We start from the raw sequence: 23,988 nt of genomic DNA, 5'->3' as shown, positions 1-23,988 counted from the left end.
TTAATGTTTGCAAAGTGTGTTTTCTGAGTACGCTAAGTGACTTTATACTCTCCCTATAATATAAACCAATGGCATTGCTGAAGTACACATTGGAGATAATCGAGTCTTGCTAGAAGCCATTCAATGTCTTTGGGGCTACACTGAAATGTGGTCTCTTTATTGGTCTTACCAGCTTGCCAGATATTTGACATTTTCTTATAGAGCATTTATTTAGCAGTCACTCATTGACCACAGAGAATGAAAACAAAAATACCATCATTAATTAATTGGTCATTTCCCAAGAATCATTTCCAGGAACCAGGCTTTTATATCCGCAAAGTGGGGATTATGCTTTTGTGCCATAGAACAGGGGTAGTCAACCTGTGGTCCTCCAGATGTTCATGGACTACAATTCCCATGAGCCCCTGCCAGCGTTTGGGAATTGTAGTCCATGAACATCTGGAGGACCACAGGTTGACTACCCCTGCCATAGAAGGATGCCAGAGATCACAGACTTCACAGGTTCCAAACATTCATGCTCAAGGGGTTTCCAACAAGATAGCTCTAAACAACTGATCCCAAATTATTAATGTTCACCAGAAGGTTTGGGCATTAAAAAAGCAGGTAGTGGGATCTCTCTCTAGACACAAGAATAAAGAGTTTTGTTTTTTTTCCAAAGAAAGAATTACCCAGAACAACTCTCAAGGAGGGAGCAGACTGTTATGAACTTTTTACTTACGATACGCCATGAACCAGTCTGTCAACCAAATATGTACATAAGCCGTGAAACAAAAATGTGCCTGATTCTAAGATAAGCATCAATGATTCCTCATGACGATCAGATAATTTAAAATAAACTTTCCACTGGCTGGTTTCATGCCTCTCTGTGTTCATTTGAAATTCCCATTCCTGAGGCTCATTTCTCAGCATTCAGAGCCAGAGCTGGAATTTTTAAGTAACTGGGGATAAGCAAACCCAGCTCTCGATGCTGTCAATAATTGCTATATATTGCACACAATAAAGTATCAAGAAAAAATCCGGGAATGTCAGCATTGTTCACGAGATACTTCAGGCCAAAAGCAGCTTAAAAAAGCAGGACAATACGGATGCTGAAAGAGAAGAACCAGAGTTAATTTTGCAAATCCTGTGGCAGAAGAAAATGAAACAGCAGTCTTACTTTAGGATTCTCATGCCATTATTTTATTTTGATGATGCTGATGACAGACCCAGCTGCCAAAACCTTGGAATTGTGGGAAGGGAGACTTCCAGGAGAAAACAAGGAAGTTCTTGGGTCTTATTTCAAGGCCCTGCAGTTAGGGCAGCATCTACATAGTTTTGCTAGCCAATTGGTTTCAGAACCATCGTAGAGCACCTCTCACTATGGGGTCAGATGCTAAACCGCCCAGAGCTGAAAAGAAATGGGCAGTATAGAAATCTAAGTAAGTAAGCAAGCAAGCAAGCAAGCAAGTAAACAAACAAACAAACAAACATATATTTAGCCCCTAAGTATTTATACCCTGACCTGGATAGCCCAGGCTGGCTGGATCTCATAAGAACTTGGATGCTAAGCAGGATTTAATCTCAGTCCTACTGCACTGATTTAAAGGTTTTTGCTGTCTGGCAATTGCTTTTACTTATTTATTTTTTATTTATTTGTAAAATTTATAACCCACCACCCACGCAAGCCGTCTTGTGGTGGGTCACATCATAAAAAAACCCACATAAAAGCATAAAAAACAGAATATCCTTACATTATGACAAAACTTGGCAGGTATTAAAAATGCTCATCCCTCTCCCCAGTGGAAGGACTGCATCACAGCGCACCGAACAGCTTACATTAGCCGACAGCCACCAATGTGGTGATCTACAAATAAGGTGTCAATATTTTCGCATTTGTACCCTTTTGCATCTCTGTGAGAAAGCTCAGCTATCCAGGAACCATCAAGATTCGGTAGCTGTGTTAGTCTGTCTGTAGCAGTAGAGCAAGAGTCCAGTAGGGCTTCAGGGATCTGAAGAAGGCAGTAGTGACTAACAAAAGCTCACATCATGCCCCAAATTTTGTTAAGTCTTTAAGGTGCTGCTGGACACTTGTTCTGTTGTACTCGTTGTACTTGTCAAGAATGAAATCAACACTTTACTGAAATGTGTCTGGTTAACACAGCCTTAGAGACTGTAGTTTTGTTTCAAAACAAGTGGCATTTTAATTTAACAGCTGCATCTCTCTCTCGTTCTCTTAGACCAGGGGTAGTCAAACTGCGGCCCTCCAGATGTCCATGGACTACAATTCCTAGGAGCCCCTGCCAGCGTTCACTGGCAGGGGCTCCTGGGAATTGTAGTCCATGGACATCTGGAGGGCCGCAGTTTGACTACCCCTGTCTTAGACGTACTGGATTTCGCACCAAATTCTAATTAATTAAAAGCATGAACCAACCTACAATGGCTTCCGCACAGAATCTGCATTCATTAAAAGCAAGTAACGACAAGCTGGAAATCTCACTTCTTTCCAGCACGAAGCAAATTGAACCCTTCACCAATCTCCTCGAATGACAATGTGTGTGTAACTAAAACATCTGTTTTCAGTTTTCCCTCCATGTAACTGGACACCAGTTGAGGAATGGAATCTTTCATCTTCCAGCCTGGGAACAGAAAAACAAACTGCCTCAAACTCCGCAACTTGTACTGTCATGTTTGTCTTGCAAAGGTCATTTTTACAAAAGCACAAATACAGCCTAACATGGAACTTGTGGGAATGGCTTTTGTAAGCATGGTGAGTTGGATGACGTCCCATCAGCACCACATAGGTTCTTCAGATGGAATGGCATTTTGGTTGGCAGAGGAGATTCCCCAGTCCTGCTGCAGCCTCTTGGCCCCCAACATGGTTCCAAAGGGGAAGGAGGAAACAGTTCTGCAGGATCACCCTTTTGAGGGGAAGAGAAGGCTGCCATGGCAGGAGGGAGGCAGGGAAGCTGCTTTCCTCAAGAGTGACTTTGCTTGCACCACTTAGGATCCTGTGCTAATAAAGCAGGGGGGGGGATAACCTTTTCAAAGCATATTGGTTGCTAAGTATGCACACTGTTCAGTTCTTTAAGTATTACTTGGTTTCCACGTCATTTATGTCATAATTTGGGTTGCTTTGTGTATCAAAGTGGAATGTGGGAAATGCTAACAAGACAGACAGCGTGGGATAGGAGCGAATAAATAACTGAGCACCCATGAGGACAGGAAGGTGCCGTGCTGAATCTAACCACTGGTCTATCACAGTCAGTAACTGATTCAAATGGGTAGCCTCGTTGGTCTGAAGCAGCACAATAAAATCAGAGTCCAGTAGCACCTTTAAGACCAACAAAGATTTATTCAAGGCGTGAGCTTTCGAGTGCAAGCATGCTTGCACTCGAAAGCTCACGCCTTGAATAAATCTTTGTTGGTCTTAAAAGGTGCTACTGGACTCTGATTTTACAGTCAGTAACTGTTCATTCAGACTGGCGGTGGCTCTTCAAGGTCTCAAGTGGAAGTCTTGCCACCTGCTCCTTTTAATGGGAGATGCTGGGAACTAAGCCTGGGACCTTCCGCATTCTGAGCAAATGGTCCATCACTGAACTATAGACTCTCCCTACCAGTGAATCTCAGATATGCAGCCTGTGGAGTTTGATCTGCAATGGCTGTTTCTTACAACAGAGATTTTAAAAAAACAACAACACTCATGCGGAAACTCATCTTTCTGACACTCCAAGGAGTAAACACAAATTTCTCCTTAAATCGGTGAAATACACAGAAAAACTAACACCAGCGTCGACAGTTAAAAATAAGCATTTTATGCTTGACGCGTGCTGGCTGTACCAACCCAGCAGCATCATAACCATGTGAAAAAACAAAACCCTTTTGCAGCCAAACAGGAATTCGGCTGCTTTAGTATGCATGGTTTTGCCCTGCAATATGTCCAATGACCTTGATCTCCGACCCATCAAAACATAGCAAATATATGTCAAAGCCATGTGATGTGCTATGCCCGGCTTGTAAGCATTCCTGTTTCTTTACGCTTGACTACAATGACTGCTCTGTCACTGTTCTGCAGTCCTGAACGTGGAAGTGGTTTGTTTGGTGTTCACAGAACTATAAATAATAATCGTACCTCCAATGAAGCTCCCTTTCAACGTGCGTCCTGTAAAAAGCAGCAAAGGATCGAAGGAGAGGCGGGAGCCCGGGGGTGGGACGCCAACCATCACGCAGACCCCACAGCCCAGGTGACAGGATTCCAGAGCAGCTGTCTAATGGAATGAGTCAATTATTTACTATTCAATAGGGTGCTGTTGTGCACAGGAATGGCTTGGTGATGCTGAGGATGCCCGGCACAGCAGCCCTGAAGAAGGGAGAAAGAGTTGGATCCACCACTGATTCGGTTTTCGCTAGTCCAGATCCCACTTGGTGGGTGTCCAGAGCCAGCGTGGTGTGGTGGTTAAGAGCAGTGGGTTCTAATCGGGCAAGCTGGGTTTGATTCCCCGCTCCCCCACATGCAACCAGCTGGATGACCTTGGGCTAGTCACAGCACTGATAGTATTGTTCTCACAGAGCAATAATATCAGAGATCTCTCAGCCTCACCTATCTCCCAAGGTGTCTGTTGTGGGGAAGAGGAAAGGGAAGCCACTTTGAGCCTCCTTCTGGTACAGAAAAGCAGCACAGAAAAGCCAATTCTTCTTCTTCTACATTAATTCCTCACTGTCCGCAACACAGGTAGCAACCACTGTTGCTCTACAGTATTTTGGTTCCAGGAAAATACAATATCAAATTAGAGGGCTCATTCCTTTTTTCACCTGCAGAAAGATGCACTATTATTGGACTCTTCTGCTAAAAGTGTTCGCTTTCCTTGATTTTGGAACATTCCCTTACTATATAAAACTATCCCATCGTGACTCCAAATACTGGATGCATCTCTCTTAAAAGGAGCCTTCCTACTAGCATGCTTAAACATCTTCCCCTCAAATTAAACTCAGGGCAGCTTTCTGTGGAGTCCTCTTTTGAGAGACTTCCAGAGTGGCAAAGCTTCGGTGTCCCGTTCCAGATAGGTAATTTCATATATTCCTGGAGTGTCCCAGATTTATCGTTGCTCTTTAGCTGGTCATGAGAAGAAACGGAAATTCTTTTGAGTTAGATGAGCAACAATGCATTAAAGCGGGGGTAGTCAAACTGCGGCCCTCCAGATATCCATGGACTACAATTCCCAGGAGCCCCTGCCAGCATTCGCTGGCAGGGGCTCCTGGGAATTGTAGTCCATGGACATCTGGAGGGCCGCAGTTTGACTACCCCATGCATTAAAGCTATAATTAGTGAAAAGGACCCTATTCTTATAATGGATTTGTGGCCAAGGATTTGTTGGCTATATTAAGAGCCAACTTAGCTTCTATGGAAACTGCACCTGTTTAAAAGTTTGTTATTCCTTGGGGGGGGGGGGTTGTTTGTTTGTTTCCGCCAATCAAAGTTCTCTGCAGAACACCTGGTTGGATCCAGCCCAGAGGGAGGAGCTGGAAATCACTGATCGAAACACAGCACGTACCAATGTATCCAAGCATCCCACAACTTCGAAGGCGTAGTCAACACCATGGCCCGTCATTTCAACCAGCACCTCCTGGATAGGCTTCTTGTAATCCTGAGGAGCCAGGCATTCCGTGGCTCCCAGCTCCTTAGCCTTTCCGAATTTCTCCTTGTTGATATCAATCCCAATGATCCGAGATGCACCTGCCGCCTGGCATCCCATGACAACAGAAAGGCCAACTCCTCCCAAGCCAAAGACGGCACAGGTAGACCCAGGTGTGACCTGCACAGCCACAAGAAAAGGGAATCAGGTTAGCTTCTAACCACAGCATGTGGTCCTCTCATTCACATAGGAATCTCTGCATTGAGAGAAGTGAACAGACCACCACGGACCCCTCGAGGAGCACATGACTTCTCACCTGAGCTGTGTTGATGGCAGCCCCATAACCGGTGGAAAAGCCGCAGCCAAAGAGACACACTTTATCCAGAGGGGCAACATCATCAATTTTAACCACGGTGGAGTCAGGCATGACTGTATATTCCGAGAAGGTGCTTATCCAAAGGAAGTGATGAATTGGCTTCCCTTTGCAGGTGAACCTGCTCGTTTTGTCTGGCATCAGGTTTTGCGGGTTGCAAAGGCTGTTTTAGAGAGACCTCAGAATTATCAGCGGGGGAACCCTGCTGTACATCACCGAGAGAAATGCAAGAGAAACTTCCAAAGAAACTCACTGGGTTTTCAGGCAACAGTTGGTGTTCCATTTCAGACATGAGTTACATTCTCCACACTGAGGCAGGCAAAGGGGGATCACTTTGTCTCCTGGAAATAAAAGAGGGGAGGGGGAACTAGAAGTGTCTGATCACAAGAGCTTATTGCATAGGAATTCTTACAAGGGAAAGATGCCACACATGGACCTTCCCTAGGACTTCCAGAGTGGCCAAGCAGACTGCTCAATGCAGATAGCCTTCCTCAACCTTTTAACCATTGAGAACCCCCTGAAACATACTTCAGGCCTTGAGAAATCCCAGTAGTGGTGCTTCCCTGCGGAATATGGTTGGGAAGGATAGCTGTGGACAAGCGCACCTGGGGCCCCTCCCCTTCCCACCCCCTCCAAGCCCATCATTGGCCATGTTCAGAGGGGTGGGTAGGTCAACATGACCATATTTGGTCATATCACATGATATCATATCACATGATAATTATTTAACAAATTAAGAAAAAATATATAAAAAATCAACTCCCACCCATTCAGAAAACCCTTCCAGGGCCATCAATAAACCCATGGTGTCATGAAACCCTGGCTGAGAAAGCCTGCCTTGGATCATAAACAGCACATTGGAATAGAAAGGAGGAACTGGGAAACTCTCAGTCTTCTTTAACTGGACATGACCTTCTCATGGCAATGGCTGACTGCGGGCGATCCTTAAATACATTGTAAATTATTCCTACTTTCCACCACATACCTGGTTTCACACAGGTCACTCCCTCTCCGATACTCTCCACAATTCCAGCTCCTTCGTGGCCAGGGATAACAGGATATTCTACTTTAGGGAAAGAGCCAGTTAGAACATGCTCATCCGTGCCACATATCCCTGTGGCTATTATCTGTAAGAAAACGAAAATCCTGGGTCAACCTCACGAACGATAACGTACGTGTGGCCTGGTACTAGTGAAAGGCTGCTCAGAGCCTGGGCTGATGCATTCAATCCTCCGGAATCAAGATGGGCAATAACTTCTGGAGAGGGGCATGCTTTGCATGCAGAAGAACCCAGGGTCCAGTGTCATCATTTCCTTCTCTTTGAACTGTCATGTGCTTTTGTATGAAGTATCACAGAGTTGGAAGGAAGGGCCATCCAGGCCATCTAGTACATCCGTCTACTCAATGCAGGGCCAGCCTAAAGCATCCCTGCTTGAAGCTTACCTCCTCCCTAAGCAGCTGATTCCACTGCTGAACTTCTTTTAGTGTAAACAAATTCCCCCTAATATCCAGCTGGTACATTTCCATCTACGATTTTAACCCATTATTGGAAGCCCGTTCCTCTGCTTCCAATAGAAACAGCTTCCTGCCTTCCTCTAAGGCAGCTACAGCCTTTCAGATACTTATCCAAAGCAGTCATGCTCCCCCCACTGCCTCCATGCTAGACTGAACATTCCCAAGTTCCTCAGCCTTTCCTCGTAGGGTGTCCTTGAGGACCTTTGGCACTCTTTTCTCCACCCACTCCATTCTAGCCAGCTTGGTGTAGTGGTTCAGAGTGCGGACTTCTAATCTGGCGAGCCAGGTTTGATTCCTTGCTCCTCCACAGGCAGCCAGCTGGGTAACCTTGGGCGCGCCTCATGTGGGGATTACGTGGGCAGTCACATGCTTTTTGTTTGGTTTCTTTAATTTCAAAGTTGGAATGTAGACCTACTTAGGTGTTTCCCTTCCTTTAGCCTCCCACCCCTGCATGTATACTAAAATCTAGGACAACTTCTTTTACAAGCAGCTCGAGCAAATGAAAGCTAAACACAAGATAAACATCTATAAAGAAGGTACGTAGCTGAAGTGCACATAGACAAAAGCTACAAACTCTCTTGTTTACCTTCACCCGGACTTCATGAGACTTTGGTGGGGCAACTTCCACCTCTTCAATAGAAAGGGGCTGGCCGATTCCCCAGGCAATGGCAGCTTTGCACTTTAGAACCTGTTTGGGGAGGAAAAAAGAAAGTTTCAGCCTCTTCCTATGGCCTTCCGACAAAAAGTAATCGCTCATCCAAGCACAAACCCGGGCTGACCCTGCTTAGAGGCTGAGATCAGATAAGACTAGGCTAGCCTGGGCCATTCCACAACAACTATTCAGAAAATTTCAGTTTATGGCTTCTGTTCTGAAACAGCCCCACAGCACAGAGTTGATTCCAATGGACATTCTCATGTACAGGTCAACATTTGTCACTGGGAACTAAGTTATTGTGCCACTGAGCATACAGGGTTAATGAGGTTGGTTAAATAAAGGAAAGAGACCAGAGATCAAAAAGGAAGGTGAGCACTATATTTCCTTCTTTCTGGTTTTAAAATGTTCCAGGGTATGGATGGAGCGTTGCCTGTTTGGGCATGGTGTGTGTAGGCGAGTGCGAAGTGCCCCCAAGTCCCAGTTGACTTATGATGATGCCAAAGAGTTTTCAAGGCCAGACATGATTAGAGGTAGTTTGTCACGGCCTTCCTTTACATAGCAGCCCTGGTCTCCCATCCAAATACTGACAAGGCCGACCCTGCTTAGCTTCCAAGATCTGTTGAGATTTTCTACTTATAAAATTTATATCCCACTCCTTCTCCCCCGGACAAGACTTGGGCCAACTAACAGCATATAAAATACACCAATAAAAACAATACAAGGATACAATAAATATGGTTCAAAATGATTAAAAATCTATCCCCATTAAAACCTATTCATTCTCAAGCAGGGCAGGATGCATGGATGGGGAAGACACAGCTGAAATGTACCAGCTGCCTGAAGGATCACAATCACCCAAAAAGAGATGGGCCATCCAGGGTCAGTTGTTTGGGCATTATGGCGGGGAAGTACAATAAACCCCGCCAAAACAGTGCTTCAGTTACTAAGGTCATTTGTTTCATCCCAACCACTGATGCTGCCTGGAAAGGTTGAGACCTTTCACAAGACTGTCAGGTGTTCACCTCTACTCTCCCTTTCAGCCCACAATTCTGAAGATCTGACAGGTTATTTTCCTGGAAGTAAGCCCCATTCGATAACACTGATTTCTTAACAGATCTGCTAGAATTGCTCCCTATGGTTTTCACTCCTTGGGAACACAGATAGCTTCATATTTGTCTCTCGGTGTGTATTTAAGGCCAGTAAATTGGAATACACAGTCTTTAAAGTACCTCTTCCACTGATAGTCTTGGGAAGCATTCAAGACTTAAAATATTTGGGGGTTCCGAAAATCGAGCAGTATGTTGTGAATTGATAGCACCTTCCACCACCATCACGCATACTTTGCTCAAGTTCTTTATTTAGGAGTAAATCACAGTACAGCCAGTGGACTTTACTCACGAGCATGCATGCGCACATATTATGTAGTCACTTATTCCGTAATACACGTGGGGGAGCGGATAGGGGCCCGAAGGGGATAACTTTTAAATTATTGCATCACCATAGAGAGCGATTTCCTCTTACTTTTCCAGGCGTGCCCATGCTTGCTTAATATTTTCTCCGCGCGATTAGTTTGGAGCTCTGTCCCGATTTCGGCTAATCAGCTGTACAATGAATCGCGCTCCCAGCGCTGAAATTCCTACACAGAATGGGACTGCACGGCTGACCGTAGGTATGCCGTGAGGGATTCTGGGGAATGTAGTCAATTACTTTGCTGGACTATCGCAGGTCCCGATTTGGAGTCAAGCTTCCCGAATCGGGAAAACGTTGCTGCGGCCAAAGCGCTCGGCTGCTTGGAAGACATTTCTTTCTTCATTTAAATATATTTATAGCTCGTTTTTCTGTTTCATGCGCAACCCAAGCGTCTAACAACATTGTGGTCCTCCCTTTCATTTTATCCTCATACAAAAACCCTGCGAGGTTAGGCTGCCGTTGCAAAGTTGACAACTCCAAGGTTGCCCAATTCCTGGATATTTGGGAGGCGGAAGCTGGGGAACAAGGCCGTGCACAAGGCTTTTTTTCGGCGGGGGGGAAGGGGTTAACCCTCCTCCCAAGAAGGATTAAATAAAAGAAATAATACAAAAAGCGTATTGAATCCAACGCATGGTTGGTATGTCAAAATCAAATATCTGAAAAGGGGGCTTGTATATATTTATTTATTTTATATTTATTTATTTTTTAGATTTATATACCACCCTCCCCGAAGGCTCAATATGTCAAAAGCTGCATACAGATAGAACCCTCTGAATAGCAAGCAAGCTATGAGTCTTTAAATCATGCCATTTAGACAGAGGCACAACCTTATCAAGTGAAATTTGGGGGGAATCAATGCTGCTTGTTTCCAGGATAAGATGGCTCTGCAGAGTGCTGGTGGTCTCGAGGGCCACCCAAACACAAAGCCGGCTCTCATCCCAAAGTTCAAAACTAAAGCAGTGGATTGCCTTTTCTTTTATTAAATCAAAATAGCCAGGCACCAGAAACGAGTGCAATTTTGAAATGCCAAAGCATGAGATTGGGGAGATTTCACGTCAATCAGAACCAATTCCATATGAAACGGGGGGGGGGGGGGGGGGAGCAAAGGCAGGGAGAAGCAGAGCTTTCTGTAGCAGGAAAGCACACTACAGGCCCAGTCTGAAATATAGGACCCAGACAAGGCTTTTCAGGTACTAGCTGGCTTGACTACTACGGAGTTCAGTTATACACCTGGCTAGAGTTAGCAAAATTCTGAAACAGGAATCCCTGAGCAGGCTTAGAAGATAATTATAAACCTCTCAAATGTGATTGCAAGGATATGTTCAGTTCAGTATTTTGTGAGGTGTTGGATTTCAGGGGTAGTCAAACTGCGGCCCTCCAGATGTCCATGGACTAAAATTCCCAGGAGCCCCTGCCAGCATTCGCTGGCAGGGGCTCCTGGGAATTGTAGTCCATGGACATCTGGAGGGCCGCAGTTTGACTACCCCTGGATTACACTGTCATGTATGCGGCAAAGCAGACCCACAGAACGGGAACTGCAATTCAAACAGCAGGGACATGTAATGCCATTGGTTAGCACACAGGAGTCAACCTGCCACTGGATTGTTTAACTGGTCCAATTTGTTTAAACCTGGGGACTTTCACGGGGTCAATCAAGGGCTTTGGTGGGAACCTTGGACTGTATATAAATTTGGGTGATGCACTGTTGAGTTCAGTTTTGGGGTGTGATCTAAATAAAGAGCTGATGTTTCACTCTAGGAACGACTCCATGCCTTGTTTAACCCATTAGTTAAAGTTCTCTAAGAGGCTTATGAAATACTTTTGAAGCAGGCAACATAAGTTGGGGATGGTGTGTGTGTGTGTGTGTGTCCTGATATGTTTTAGGATCATATCAGCTGTTTCTTCCCACCTATATTTTTATTTCAGTGTCCCAAACTGCATGGGGAAAAATTAAAATATTAATGTAAGTCAGTGAGATCTTAAAAGTGAAAGCTTTATTACAAACTGTCAGCATTTCATGTCAAGATATACAAATGAACTAATTGCAGTTATAGCTTTATTAGCTATTAATGGTTCATGTGCCACTGAGAAAGCTGAACATTATTTTTATTGTTAATCATGTTAAAAGGTGGTAAATTATTTCCCCAGAGCAATTTCAACATTTCATTCAATATCCCCTTTTTTCCATTATGAAATTTATGGCTTTTCCCCCTCTGTGCTTTTCCCCGGGACCTTGACTTTACAGTGGTCTTTCATTATGTACCAAGTAAATGTCCTAGAATAGAGCTATGAGATAAGGTGCCATCGCTCCCAGATCTGGTGATACAGCAGAATTCAGACATTTCCACATATTTCCTGTTGCACCAAATGTAATCTATTGATCAAGGTAATTCAGCTGCCAAAGGTCTCTCTCTCGTATTTTTCCTTGCTCAGCATGAGCTTTAAAATAACAGGACAGTGCGAATACTGAAAGGGAGAAGAAATTTAAAATTAGGGATAATGAATGCAGTTCTGTTTGTCAAAGCACAAATACCTAACATGTCTGAAAATTAAGATCAAAAGGCAATTTTCAAACATTCATAAATAAGAGAGCAGGAACAATCTGGCTAAAGATTAAGCACATCAGACTGATTTCAAAAGTGGTCAGTTTCATACTGAAATGAACAGGATCTAAAATTTCTTTAAGATGTTTAGCACTTTCAGTGAATACTACAAGGTTTCCAGTTTAAATTTTTTCCTAATACTATATAAAACCAGATTAAAATTACAAATGTCTTATGTGTGGCTGTATCCAGGCTACAATTACACAAATGCCTTCCGTTGTAGAGCCAGCTTGGTGTACTGGTTAAGAGCAGCAGTTTCTAATCTGGAGAGCCTGTTCCTCCACATGCCCTCATTTTGGGATCTGTTTTAAAGGGACTGCATTTCAAAAACCCACACTTCTATGAGCAGAGATTTGCCTCTTGGATTTACTATCCCCTCCTTGTTCTCTGTGCTGCTACCTCCCCCCTCCCCCCACCCCTGCAGGAAAAGAAAGATAAACAAGCTCCTCCCCCGGCTTGCTCTAGCTGTATCATCAGGAAACAAAAGGCAGGAAATAAAGCACTCTCCAGCCTTGTGCTCATTCAATGCAGGCTAGAGCTTCACCTAACCCCCCCCCCCAATCAAGCTGGAAGGAAACAGAATATTGGGACAATGCAAATGCAGAAGAGCAACATGTTTAAAATTGGGGAAAAGGAAGGATTTGAATCAACCAGAATTTGGCAATATTTACAGTGGAAAAAAGTGAGTGCAGAATACCTTGCAACATCTGGAAATGCATCTCTCAAAGGATAAAACTCAAGCAGTGGCTTATTGGGGGCAGAAAACAGGGGTAGCCCTGGTTAAATAGGGGCTGTTGGAATAGGTATCTTTTGTTGGCCTCTCTGCATGATATACAGATATCAATCCAAGACAAGTTTAACTGGCATAGCTTCCCCTAGAGAATTCTGGGAGGAACAGTTCTGGGAGGCTGAAAATCCTCCATTAGTATCATTTAGGGTCTCTGAACTTCATTTGGGGAATGACTGGGAATGACTATTCAACCAGTTTTATGTGTCTAGTTCCTTACCAAGCCACCGAGTATGTTTTTTAATCCTGCCTTCTTTCCATGGAGCAGAGGCTGGCTGTCTCATTTTCACTAGATTAGGTTGAGAGCCAGCGACTGGTCCACCAGCAAGCTTCATGGCCAGGCAGAGATTCGAACCTGGTCTCACAGTTTCTAATCTGACATGTTAACTGTTCTTCCTGCTGGCTTCGTCCTACTAGAAGCTCACTAAACTTCACTTTGGGAAGCATTTATAACCATGATGATGGAAAAGGAAGTCTTACCTCTTTCCTGATCTGAGCAGTTCAAAACCTTCGTTGATTTTATCGAAAGGCAAAGTGTGGGTAATTAATGGATCAAGAGTGATCTTTTTTGTCATGAAATCTGAAACAAGTTTAGGAACAGCCTCTTTGCTCTTCCAGCCTGAAGTTAAGAAAGTACATAATTAGGACACAGTACTGAAATAACGATGCTGTTTGATAGCAACTAGTTACAGATCTTTTGCTTTCCCAGAGATTTACAACATGAAAGTGTTTCACAATAATATGCGGCAGAAGATTATTGCTGCAGGGCTACCGGTTGCTAGAAAGGATTACAGGTAGTGTAATCACATCCACCCTGCTTTGCTATGCCAGCTTCACATAATTGGACTGCACATGTTTTCCATGTATGTACAGCTTTGCTATTTGAGAGCAGAAGATAGATTAATTAGGGAACGTGTTTGCACATACCAAAGCTGTGTATACATAGAAAATATGTGTTTCCTGATTCAGCCAATAACTGTGTGTATCGTGAAAATGTCTCGTTACACAGAACGAACCTGAAAAGTAGAGTTACTGCATAGTAGATGAGTAATTCTCTGAAGTTTTCTTCCCATACCGAGAATATGCCCACATGGACCCATTATGCACGGGGGTTTTAGCGCACATTCGGGGTGGAATGGCGGCGACTAAAATCACGGATAACGCACGGAGCCGGCTGCAACCGGCTGCAGCTTCGGTGCATGCCGCCGAAAAAGCCGCGTCAGTGAAACGCGGAAGAAAGCGCAGCTTCCGGGTGAGCGGGGCGCAACCAGAAGCGGCGCCCGGATCGGCGCGTGCATAATCGGTTACTCTGGGTTTTGCCGCCGTCGCGCCCCGCCCCGTGTATAACCGGTATGCGTCACGTCTTCCCCCTCCGCGTTTTCCATGTGACCCGAAATCGCCGTTTCGGCGGCCGTGCTTAATGGGCCATGAAGAGGTTCTTTGGCTTGCACTTCAGTGTTTTAGCACCAAAGTGAATATGACATTTCCTACCAATTTGAGATTTGACATCATTTCAGAAACATAACATTTGACTATGTGAACATTTTTAGAATTTGGTTTTGTTATTTGATCCCTTTGAGCTGATGCCATAGATTAGGATGAGTGTCGGCCCCAGGCTCGCCATGGAAGCTTAACAGCTAATTTCCCCTAGATTCCCCCCCCCCCCAGTTCTAGGCCCAGTCCGCACACATAGGATAATGCACTTTCAATGTGCTTTGGCAGCTGGATTTTCCTGTGCGGAACAGGAAAATCTACCTCTAAAGTGGATTGGAAGTGCATTATCCTATGTGTGCAGAACAGGCCCTGGTATGATACCCCAACCACTGCACCACACCTTTTCTCACGGTCTTAACTTTGACACGGAAATTCTATACCCTGTCTGAGAACTTCTCTCTAGGCAAAAGAGATCAGTTCTGCTGGAGAACATAGCTTCTTTGACATGTGCACTCTATATCATACCCAACTAAAGTCCCTCCCCTCCCCATTTCCCAACCCCCAATCTCCAGTTTTCCAACCAGGAGCTTGCAGCCGTATCTAATCCTCTTCTTAGCCATCTAAACTAATAGTGTTCACTTTTACCATGAGGCATCAAATTTATAAACAAATTTTGCATCGCATGAAGTACGCCTTCTTTTCTGTTCTTACTGTATGGTCGGTCATTTTCACTGAATGACATCAAGCTCTAGTGTTCAAGCTGTAGTGTTCAAGCTCTAGTGTAACATGTTCTAGTGTTACGGGGGAAGAGGGAAACGTTCTCAAGCTGTGCATCATTTTCTCAACTTTTTATCTTGTCCCCTCTTAGTCATCTTTTTTTTTTAACTAAAAAAGTGCCATAACAATAAGAGCACAAAAAGAAAAAGAAAACCACCAGAGGGAAGTAACCAAGCTGGATATGGAGGCCTGATATCGTGCTTACCACCAAAGATGGATCCTTTCCAAGTACGGCCAGTGAAGAGGAGCATTGGGTGAAATTTGATCTCCGATAACGACGGAGCCATGCCCACTATCACGCTGGTTCCATAGTTCATCTGGCAGGCAGCCAAGGCAGCCGTCTAGAGTGAAAATCAAAGTGCATCTTACATTTTAGTAGGAAATGGTGGGCCCATCTCTGAACACTTATATCCTTGGATTGGGCCCATTTACGCAGAAGGAAAATTCTCCTAAAAACTTGGGAGACAATGCATGGTGGGGGTAGGCATAGCAACAAAGATGGGGAGGGGGGCTAAGCAGAGCATGAAGGAAAGGAAAGGAAAGGAAAGGAAAGGAAAGGAAAGGAAAGGAAAGGAAAGGAAAGGAAAGGAAAGGAAAGGAAAGGAAAGGAAAGGAGAGGAAAGGAGAACAGGGGTCATAGGATTGAGAATTGGGGAGACAGGCATAATAATGTGGATGGAGGGAAGGCAGAGCAGTGATGGTGGAGTGGGGGAGGGGAGGAAGGAAAGGCAGGGGGAATGAGAGGTCCCCTCCCTATAAATTGCTTGTAGGCCCCTGCTTAGACACACATCATGTGTTTTTGTCAGTTTGTCCCAGGAAGTGACCACATAGGCACCTTTTACTCTAAGTAGATATTACCTATATTACCTAGAAATGGCAACAGCATGCATCTGTATGGCCGAATCAGCCATGTCCCATGCAGAGGGGTATTTACAGACCAAATACAGCTGCTTTTCAAAAAGAAATTAAATGTTCAAGCATACCTCCAGGATCTGTGCTTGGCCAGAGACAACTGAACTCCATCTACAGAGACAAGGCCATCTCCTCCAGAATCCCTCATTTCTGACCAGCATCAGTTCCATACTGCTTGCATTATGTTTCCTTTAAGGTCCTGTTTCAGTTCTCATCTCAAAAAATCTGAAGGGCTGCAGCAGATTATTGGTGCAGAACCCAAGGCACGGGGATTTTCTGTAATCCCCCAAAAGTTTGGAGTGGGGCCTCACTAAAGCAAGGTCTGGCCTATTAATGCTGAGACTGCAATTGGTTTACTGGTGTGGGCTGATAATGTCATCAGCCAGCCTGATTACTCTTTTCGTTCCCCTAAGGAGCGTAAGGTCAAACCAAGGTAACTTGCTCAAGATTCCCAGCCCCAAGGATGTCAAACTGGTCTCAACCAGGGCCAGGGCAATTTTGGAACAACCTGGAGAGATCAGTGCCCTGCAGGAGTTGGGATGTTCCGCAGGTCCTATAAATCAGAGCCAGGCCTGTGGTTGAAGCCAAGAATGACACCGAAATTCTGGCCTCCCAAGTCTTCACCATAGTGTACATTGGGAAATTAGAAGCGGTCTGAACTAAATGAATGCAGAATGTTTTAATATTAATTGTTGTTATTTTATCAGTGTTTTTATATCTGTTGTCACCCAAACTAAACCTTTGGGGATGGTAGGGTTTGGAAATAAACTATCATCATCATAATTATTTCTTTTCTTATATCCACTACTACAATGATATCTTAACGTACATACCATGGTGTCAGTACGCCCAATCACTTCGAAAGAATAGTCAACACCACCCTTGGTCATTTCAGTTATTACATCATGAATGGGCTTATCGAAATCCTTTGGGTTGACACAGTCAGTGACACCCAGTTCCTTGGCTTTGGCAAACTTGTCCTTGTTGATGTCGACCCCAATGATTCGGGAAGCTCCCGCAGCCTTGCAGCCCATGACTACAGAGAGACCAACTCCTCCCAAACCAAAAACAGCACAGGTCGAACCAGGCTCCACCTAAATCACCATAAAGATAACATAGCATCAATTGAGAATTTCAGTGATGGATAATATCTTCAACGCAATATTGTTTTTCTATCTCCCTTGGAATTGCTAGATTTGAGTTCTGTATAACCTTAGAGATCAACAACATTTTTGGAATATAAGCTTTTGAGACTCAAATCTCCTTTTGTCAGATATCTTGTCCAGGGCCCATTATGCATAGGTAGGATAATGCACTTTCAGTGTGCTTTTGCAGCTGGATTTTCCTGTGCGGAGCAGGATAATCTACCTCTAAAGTACAATGGGAGGAAGAGGCAGTCTTAGGCGGGGGAACGTGGGTATAAAAGAGGCTCCAGAATCCAAGCCAGGGAGGAGTACAGTAGAGGGGCTGTGAGTGCTAAGATGCCCTCTACCAGGGAAGCAGAGACATCTCCATTCAGACTGGAGGATATGGCTTCCATGCTGAGGCTTGGCAAGAGTGTCCCAGCCGAGGTTCCAAGATGGCGGAAGGTGGCATCTCTCCAGGCTCCCAGCCATCTTGTTGTTCTCTAAAGTGCTACTGGACTCAAATCTAGGTCTTTATTAAGCTGTTTATTCTTGTGGCCATCGCTACATCCTCTGGCAGCAAATTCCATGTTTTTGTTTATTTGTAAATTGCAGGAAAGTTTTTAAAAAGTATTGCTAGACCCGTTAAAAGTCCTCATTGTGAAATTAAAACGTATTCAAATGATTATGAGCAAACGACTGGAAACACATTGTTGTGATTGGGAGGACCCAGAGTAGACTTGCTAAAACCAGCTTGGGAAATTCCTGAGGGTTTCATGGTGGCTCCTGAGGAGAGTGGCACTTGGGGAGCAAAGGAAACTCAGTGGGTTTTGGATGCCATACCCTTTCCTCCAGGGGGAATGAGCTGGAGATCAGTCGTAACTCCAGGAGAACTCCAAGCCCTCTGAGGTGTTCGACAACCACAATAAAAGCCAATGTTAAAAGTGAACTGAGATGGGAAGCCACCCCACTTGTGGTTTTTTATTGGATGAAGCAGGTATTTCAAAGTCAGAAAAAGCTCTTGTTTACACCTGCCTGGGCAAGGCTAGCAGAAAATAGACCTTACTGTAGTTGGGGCTTCAGCTAGTGGCCAAGGTTGAAGTTGTCTCTGGACAGGAGTAGATGGAAATGCTTGGGCCCAGTTCCATTTCGGTTTGTCCAGGCCAGATCGGATTATGGAGAGACAGACACTGAAGAGACAGTCACGTGGAAAGACAGCTTTCCCCATGAACTGAGGCTCTCCAGAGTTCCCTCTAGGCACCTGTCTTCCTCTCCCAGTCTGACCTGGACAAGGCTAGAACATGGAAGTGCCGTGTTTGTGAGGGAGGAAGAGCGCCTCATGACACAAAAGGAATACCTGATCACTTTTCAGAAGGTTTTCCAATCCTAATATTAGGCCACATTCAATGATATTTTTTATTTCATTTACAGGAACCATATTAATGGTAATGAATAACTAATTGAAATGATTCTGATGTGTGAATAACTAATCCAGCTAATTGTTAGTAAATAGTTTATTATTTAACTCATTAACAACCTACCCTTTCCCCCCAAGGGGTGCCAAAGTGGCTGACGCTGTTCTCCTCCCCTCCATTTTATCCTCACAACCACCCTCTGAGGTGAATAAGGCTGGTCATTTTTCTATAGAGAATTGCAGGGGAGGAGTGAGTTTTCACTGGTGAAGCTGTGGAGAGGTGGGTTTAAGCTGCTTCTGTATAGCTCTTGCTGAGCTTAAAGTGTTGCTGGGGAGGAGCTTCAGTCCTGTAGTTTTCCATGTTGCCCCTAGATTTCCTTTTTACACACAGATAACCCAGCAAGCATCCATAGCACGAGTGAGGATTTGAACCTGGGTTGAACATTCTTAATTGCTGTGCCACATTGGCTGCAGCAGTGGCAGACCAAGTTGGCCACAAGCTAAATGAAAATAAGGCAGGGAAGGGAGCCTTATCTCTGAGCCACAGTCCGCATGTCCTCCTGGCTCCAGACACACCCTGGTTTTCTCACACTGGAGATGCCCCGCTTATATTCTGATCCCTACCTGTGCAGTTTTGAGGGCTGCTCCATAGCCAGTAGAAAAACCGCAGCCAATCAGACACACTTTTTCTGGAGGAGCTGCAGCATCAATTTTGGCAACGGCATCCTCAGTCACAACGGTGTATTCTGTGAAGGTGCTGGTGTTGGCAAAGTTGTACAGCGGCTTCCCTTTGTAAGTGAACCTACTGGTGCCGTCCCGCATCATTCCATTACAATCCATAAGTCTTAAAGATACAGAAGAAAGAGGGAGTTAGTTGGTTGCTCTTTTGATCAAGGAGACAATAAAAGGAATGGATAGGAACAGCAAGGCCTAGGAGACCAGTCCTTTGATCACTGCTGCTGCAGAAACTCACTGGTTTTTGGTACACAGGTTGGCTTTGGGATTTAAGCACGTGCTGCATTCACCGCACTGAGGGACAAAAAGCGGGATGACTTTGTCTCCTGGGGATGACAAGAAGAATATCATTGATCTCTGGAGGTTTGATACAAGCCAGTAGCATGAAGGAGAGCACAAAGATGGCGGAATTTAGGAGCACATCTAGGTGAAGTCAGTCCAGTGGCTGGTTGATAGCAACATGGCTCACAGGGGCTATCCTTGGTGGAAAGAATGGAAAGGAACGTCGCAGTCACAAGCATGCTGACTCGGCGACCTCACCTACACTCAGTCTGAGGGTCTAACTAATGTTCTACTGTTTACATTATTAAATACTGGTCTATCCCAGGCTTAGGTTGAACCAGATGTCCTCTAGAAATGCTGGGTTGAAACTTAATTCTTAGGCATGTAGGGAGCCCAATTCAGATCAGGAGGGGAAATGTACAGGTAAAAGGACCATCAGCCTGCTTTGGTCAAATTGCACATGACTTCAGGAATCCATCATTAGATCATGTGATTTAGCCTCTGAAGCCACCATAGACTTCACCATAGACTACGTTCGTTCGTTCGTTCGTTCGTTCATTCATCCATTTATTTATTTGGCTTTTATTCTGCCCATCCTGGCAAACCAGCTTTGGGAAGAAGGGTTAACTATTTTCCACCACACTATTTCCCCAGGCAAAGCTACTCCCCTCAAGCTGCTTTAAGCACAGAGGTGAAAATAATATAGACGGAAAGCCCATGTTAGCAAGTGAAATCCAACAAGCCTCCATCCTTCCTTCTCTGAAACTTCCCTCCTCAAAACACCCCACTGTTGAATAGCGGCCATTGATATTATAGCCAGGACATACGGGCGAGTGCTGGGAAAGTAGGCTTTACTGTATTTTAAGTAGACTTTTAGCATGTTGTAAACTACTTGCAGAGAGGGGCTGTCTATACATTTAATAAAATAAACAAATGAAAAAGCCTGCTTCCTCATGCTGGTTTTCCAACAGAGATTAGATCTTTCCTTCCAATGTGGTTTCTCCAATGAAAACCAACCCACCCTCCCCCAGCCGGTCATTTTTCTATAGAGAATTGCAGGGGAGGAGTGAGTTTTCGCTGGTGAAGCTGTGGAGAGGTGGGTTTAAGCTGCTTCTGAATAGCCCTTGCTGAGCTTAAATTGTTGCTGGGGAGGAGCTTCAGTCCTGTAGTTGCCCCTAGATTTCCTTTTTACACACATAGGCTTTGCTTACCTGGTTTCACGCTGGTAACTCCTTCCCCAACACTCTCCACCACTCCGGCCGCTTCATGACCAAGAATACAGGGAAGGGGTGAATGGAAGGAGCCACTGATAACGTGATCATCTGAGCGGCAGATTCCTGTAGCCAAAATCTGGAGTGAAGATAAAGGTAAATCTGGAGTTAAGATAAGACTGCACAAGGCTTTGTTCTTCTTTATAATACAGAAGTCTGCTCACGTAGGGTTAAATAGAGGGTAGGGTCAAGTAGAGAGCCAGCTTGGTGTAGCGGTTAGGACTTCTAATCTGGCGAGCCGGGTATGATTCCCCACTCCCCCACATGCATATAAGAATCAACTCTTCTTCTTCTTCTTCTTCTAAATCTTCACTGGTGAATCTTGAGCTTGTCATTCTTACCTTAATGCGAACTTCATGAGCCTTTGGTGGCGCCACTTCTATTTCAACAATGCTCAATGGTTTCTTAACCTCCAGGCAAACAGCGGCTTTGCATTTGATGACCTGCAAAGAAAACCAAATAGCAGTTGTCCATGTGACTAGAGGAGTTGAGGACACAAAGCCGGGGGGGGGGTGTCTCTGTTGTACATGCAGTCGGGTTTAGATTTGGACTCCATTGACTTGTCACTCAGCTTTCTGATAAACGTTGACTTATCGCTATCTTTCCACTTAACTATCCTGCAGAAAATTTGTGTTCAATGCAAAAAATGCAGGCAAGGCAGGGATAAGGTATTCAATATAACTGCAACCACTGAAGAAGCCATAGAAATCGGGATTGAATACCTGGGACCTCGTTCTGGTTGTAAAATTATTTAGGATTGCATTTAATAAATCTCAAGAAGACACAATTGGTTATGTTTGTGTTGGGTGTGTTTCTACAAGAAACCAACGATGTTTCTTTATATGGATGAAGTTAGAGATAAGACCAGATGCTTTGAAGGGCCTACTTACTTGAGTTGGAATGCATTTGGCAGGGGAAAAGTTGGGGCATGCATGGGGACCCAGCCCTGTTGTGCAAAAAGCAGGTGGGTGTAGTGACTAAGAAAGCTTTCTATCACCTGCATCCGGCTCACCAACTCTCACTCTTCTTAGACTTGCCCAGCCTGCCTCTGCTTTTGTAACCTCATGGTTGATCTTAAGTACAATACTGGGGCTGCCCTTGAAGACTACTCAGAAACTGGCTCAAAATTCAGCGCCCGGAGTATTGTGTCAGGATAGCCAATGGCAACACACCCTGACTATTGTAAAACAGCTACATTGGCTGCTAGGGTATTTCTGAATTTAATTTTTAACTTTTCATGGCCTAGGCCCCATGTCTCTTCCCATATGTCCCTGTGCAGCAACTGCAGACCTCTAGTTGCCCCCTGCCTTCTGGCACCTACCACAGTCCTTTTCAATTGTGGCTCCCACCTAATAGAACAGGATCCCCAAGGATGTGAAGAGGTCACCAGCTACAGAAAGTTTTAGGAACTGCTCTAAGACTTGTGTCCTGTGGCACCTTTAAGAGCAGCAAGTTTTATTCAAGGTATGAGCTTTCGTGTGCATAACCCCTTCCTCAGATACAATGTCATAGAATGAGAGTAATCAGTTCAAACTTATAGGTAGAGTGTGAGAGTAAATTAACATACAGCATAATGCAAATGGTTAAAAGATTCCAGAGAAAACAGCAAACTGGATTTGTTTGTGTTCACTTGGGATTGAATTGCATGGGAGACCTTTGGCATACAATAAATATGTCCATATTAAGAGAAGAACGGGCAAATATATAATCAATTGCTGACAGCAGTTAGCTGAGACCTTGCCCTTCTGCCCCATAGAGAGGAGAGGCAGGTCCATCATCGGCCATTGGGGGGGCGGAGGTCATATGGTCATCTCACCCGATAAATGGTTAACAAATGTAAAAAAAAAACATATTAAAAATTAATTAACTTCCACCCATTTTGGCCATCAAGAAGGCCAAGGGTTCACAAAACCCTGGTGGATAAAGCCTGATCTAAGCAATGCACCGATATTGGTGCCCCTTCTTTTTGCCACATTTGTATCCCACCTTTCTGACAAACTACCCAAGGGGTTTCCCATTTCAAACGTTGTAGACTACAAAGCAAACCCCATACAAAAGTAAACGTTAGCTTAAGCCCTGATTGTTTCCTTCAAGAGCAGATATCATAAGGGCTGTTGCCTTCCTACCCTTTTACTAATGAACTGTGACTTGACTTGGACAGCCCAAGCCAGCCTGATCCTGTCAGATCCTGGAAGCAGCGTTCCCTTTAAGGTGTGTGTGTGAGCTGCCACTCATTCCCACAGGAAACCCCACGCAGCAGGAATCCGGAGTCATGCAGGGTCTTGTGCTGCCCATGACCCATTTTCAGATTACAGCAGTTATATTCTGCTTAGGAAGTGAACTGGTCTGCTCAGAAGGGGGGAGGAATTAGATGGGACGTTTGTTAAGCAGGGTAGATCCTGGTCAATATTTGGAGCCCACCAAGGAATACCAGGGTCATGACACAGAGCCAGACGATGGCAAATCACCTCTGAATGTGTTTTGCCTTGAAAACCCTGTAGGGGTGCTATAAATGAGCTACGACTTGACAAACAGGTATAGCTAAAGTCTTTTCTAAAAAGAAAGGTGAACTAACGTTCTCTCAGGACTAGCAAGCACCCTTGACTATTTGCACTGGGTGAAAGTGCAATCTTTCTTTTTAAAGGTGTCACGAATCTCTGGGTTCAAGAAGAGGTTGTTTACTTACTTTCCCTGCCGTGCTCATAGTGGCCTCTTTAGTTTCAGCAGACTTTCAGGAGGTCTTCCTTTTCTGGTTGGTGCCTGAAGATTGTCTTTGAAAGCTCCTGTTGCAAAAGAACACTTTGACTCACTTTTGCACACCCTTCCCTAAGTTCCACCCCATGGACCGAAGCCACTCCTCTGCTCTCTCTCAGTGCGGGCCCTGTCTTTTTATTTATTTAATTTTTTTTTAAACTCTGAAGGATTTGTGTTGGTTGACCAAGGAGTTTCTCTGGGTAGTGCAGTGTGCTTTGACTACCACTAAGGAAATCACTTAGGTGCATATTGTGGAGAGGCAATTAAATCCTA

At 44.6% G+C, this 23,988-nt stretch overlaps 2 protein-coding genes across 3 annotated transcripts; both read right to left on the bottom strand.

The window, feature by feature from the left end:
- Positions 1-694: 694 nt before the first annotated feature.
- Positions 695-9,904, bottom strand: LOC143819317 (alcohol dehydrogenase 1-like). Of its 2 annotated transcripts, none has more exons than XM_077300807.1 (9): positions 9,674-9,904; positions 8,084-8,185; positions 6,968-7,109; positions 6,236-6,323; positions 5,926-6,145; positions 5,529-5,789; positions 4,109-4,244; positions 2,477-2,615; positions 695-1,088 (listed from the first exon to the last, which is right to left on the bottom strand). In XM_077300807.1, exons 1-9 carry the CDS (start codon positions 9,689-9,691, stop codon positions 1,064-1,066), a joined length of 1,131 nt encoding a protein of 376 aa, XP_077156922.1. In that variant the 5' UTR covers positions 9,692-9,904; the 3' UTR covers positions 695-1,063. The 2 variants fall into 2 exon arrangements, with proteins under 2 accessions (XP_077156922.1, XP_077156923.1); XM_077300808.1 differs by having other exon boundaries at positions 9,651-9,791.
- A 1,693-nt stretch (positions 9,905-11,597) lies between these two features.
- LOC143819316 (alcohol dehydrogenase 1-like) lies at positions 11,598-23,830 on the bottom strand. Its single transcript, XM_077300805.1, has 9 exons — positions 23,648-23,830; positions 21,303-21,404; positions 20,902-21,040; positions 19,647-19,734; positions 19,298-19,517; positions 16,969-17,229; positions 15,429-15,564; positions 13,493-13,631; positions 11,598-12,088 (listed from the first exon to the last, which is right to left on the bottom strand). The coding sequence occupies exons 1-9, from the start codon at positions 23,663-23,665 to the stop codon at positions 12,064-12,066; spliced, it is 1,128 nt and encodes a 375-aa protein (XP_077156920.1). The 5' UTR covers positions 23,666-23,830; the 3' UTR covers positions 11,598-12,063.
- Between the last annotated feature and the right edge of the window lie 158 nt (positions 23,831-23,988).

This window comes from Paroedura picta, chromosome 10, assembly GCF_049243985.1.
Source record: "Paroedura picta isolate Pp20150507F chromosome 10, Ppicta_v3.0, whole genome shotgun sequence".
Lineage (NCBI taxonomy): Eukaryota > Metazoa > Chordata > Lepidosauria > Squamata > Gekkonidae > Paroedura > Paroedura picta.
Note: the sequence above shows the minus strand (reverse complement) of the source record. Positions and strands in the feature narration are given on the sequence as shown.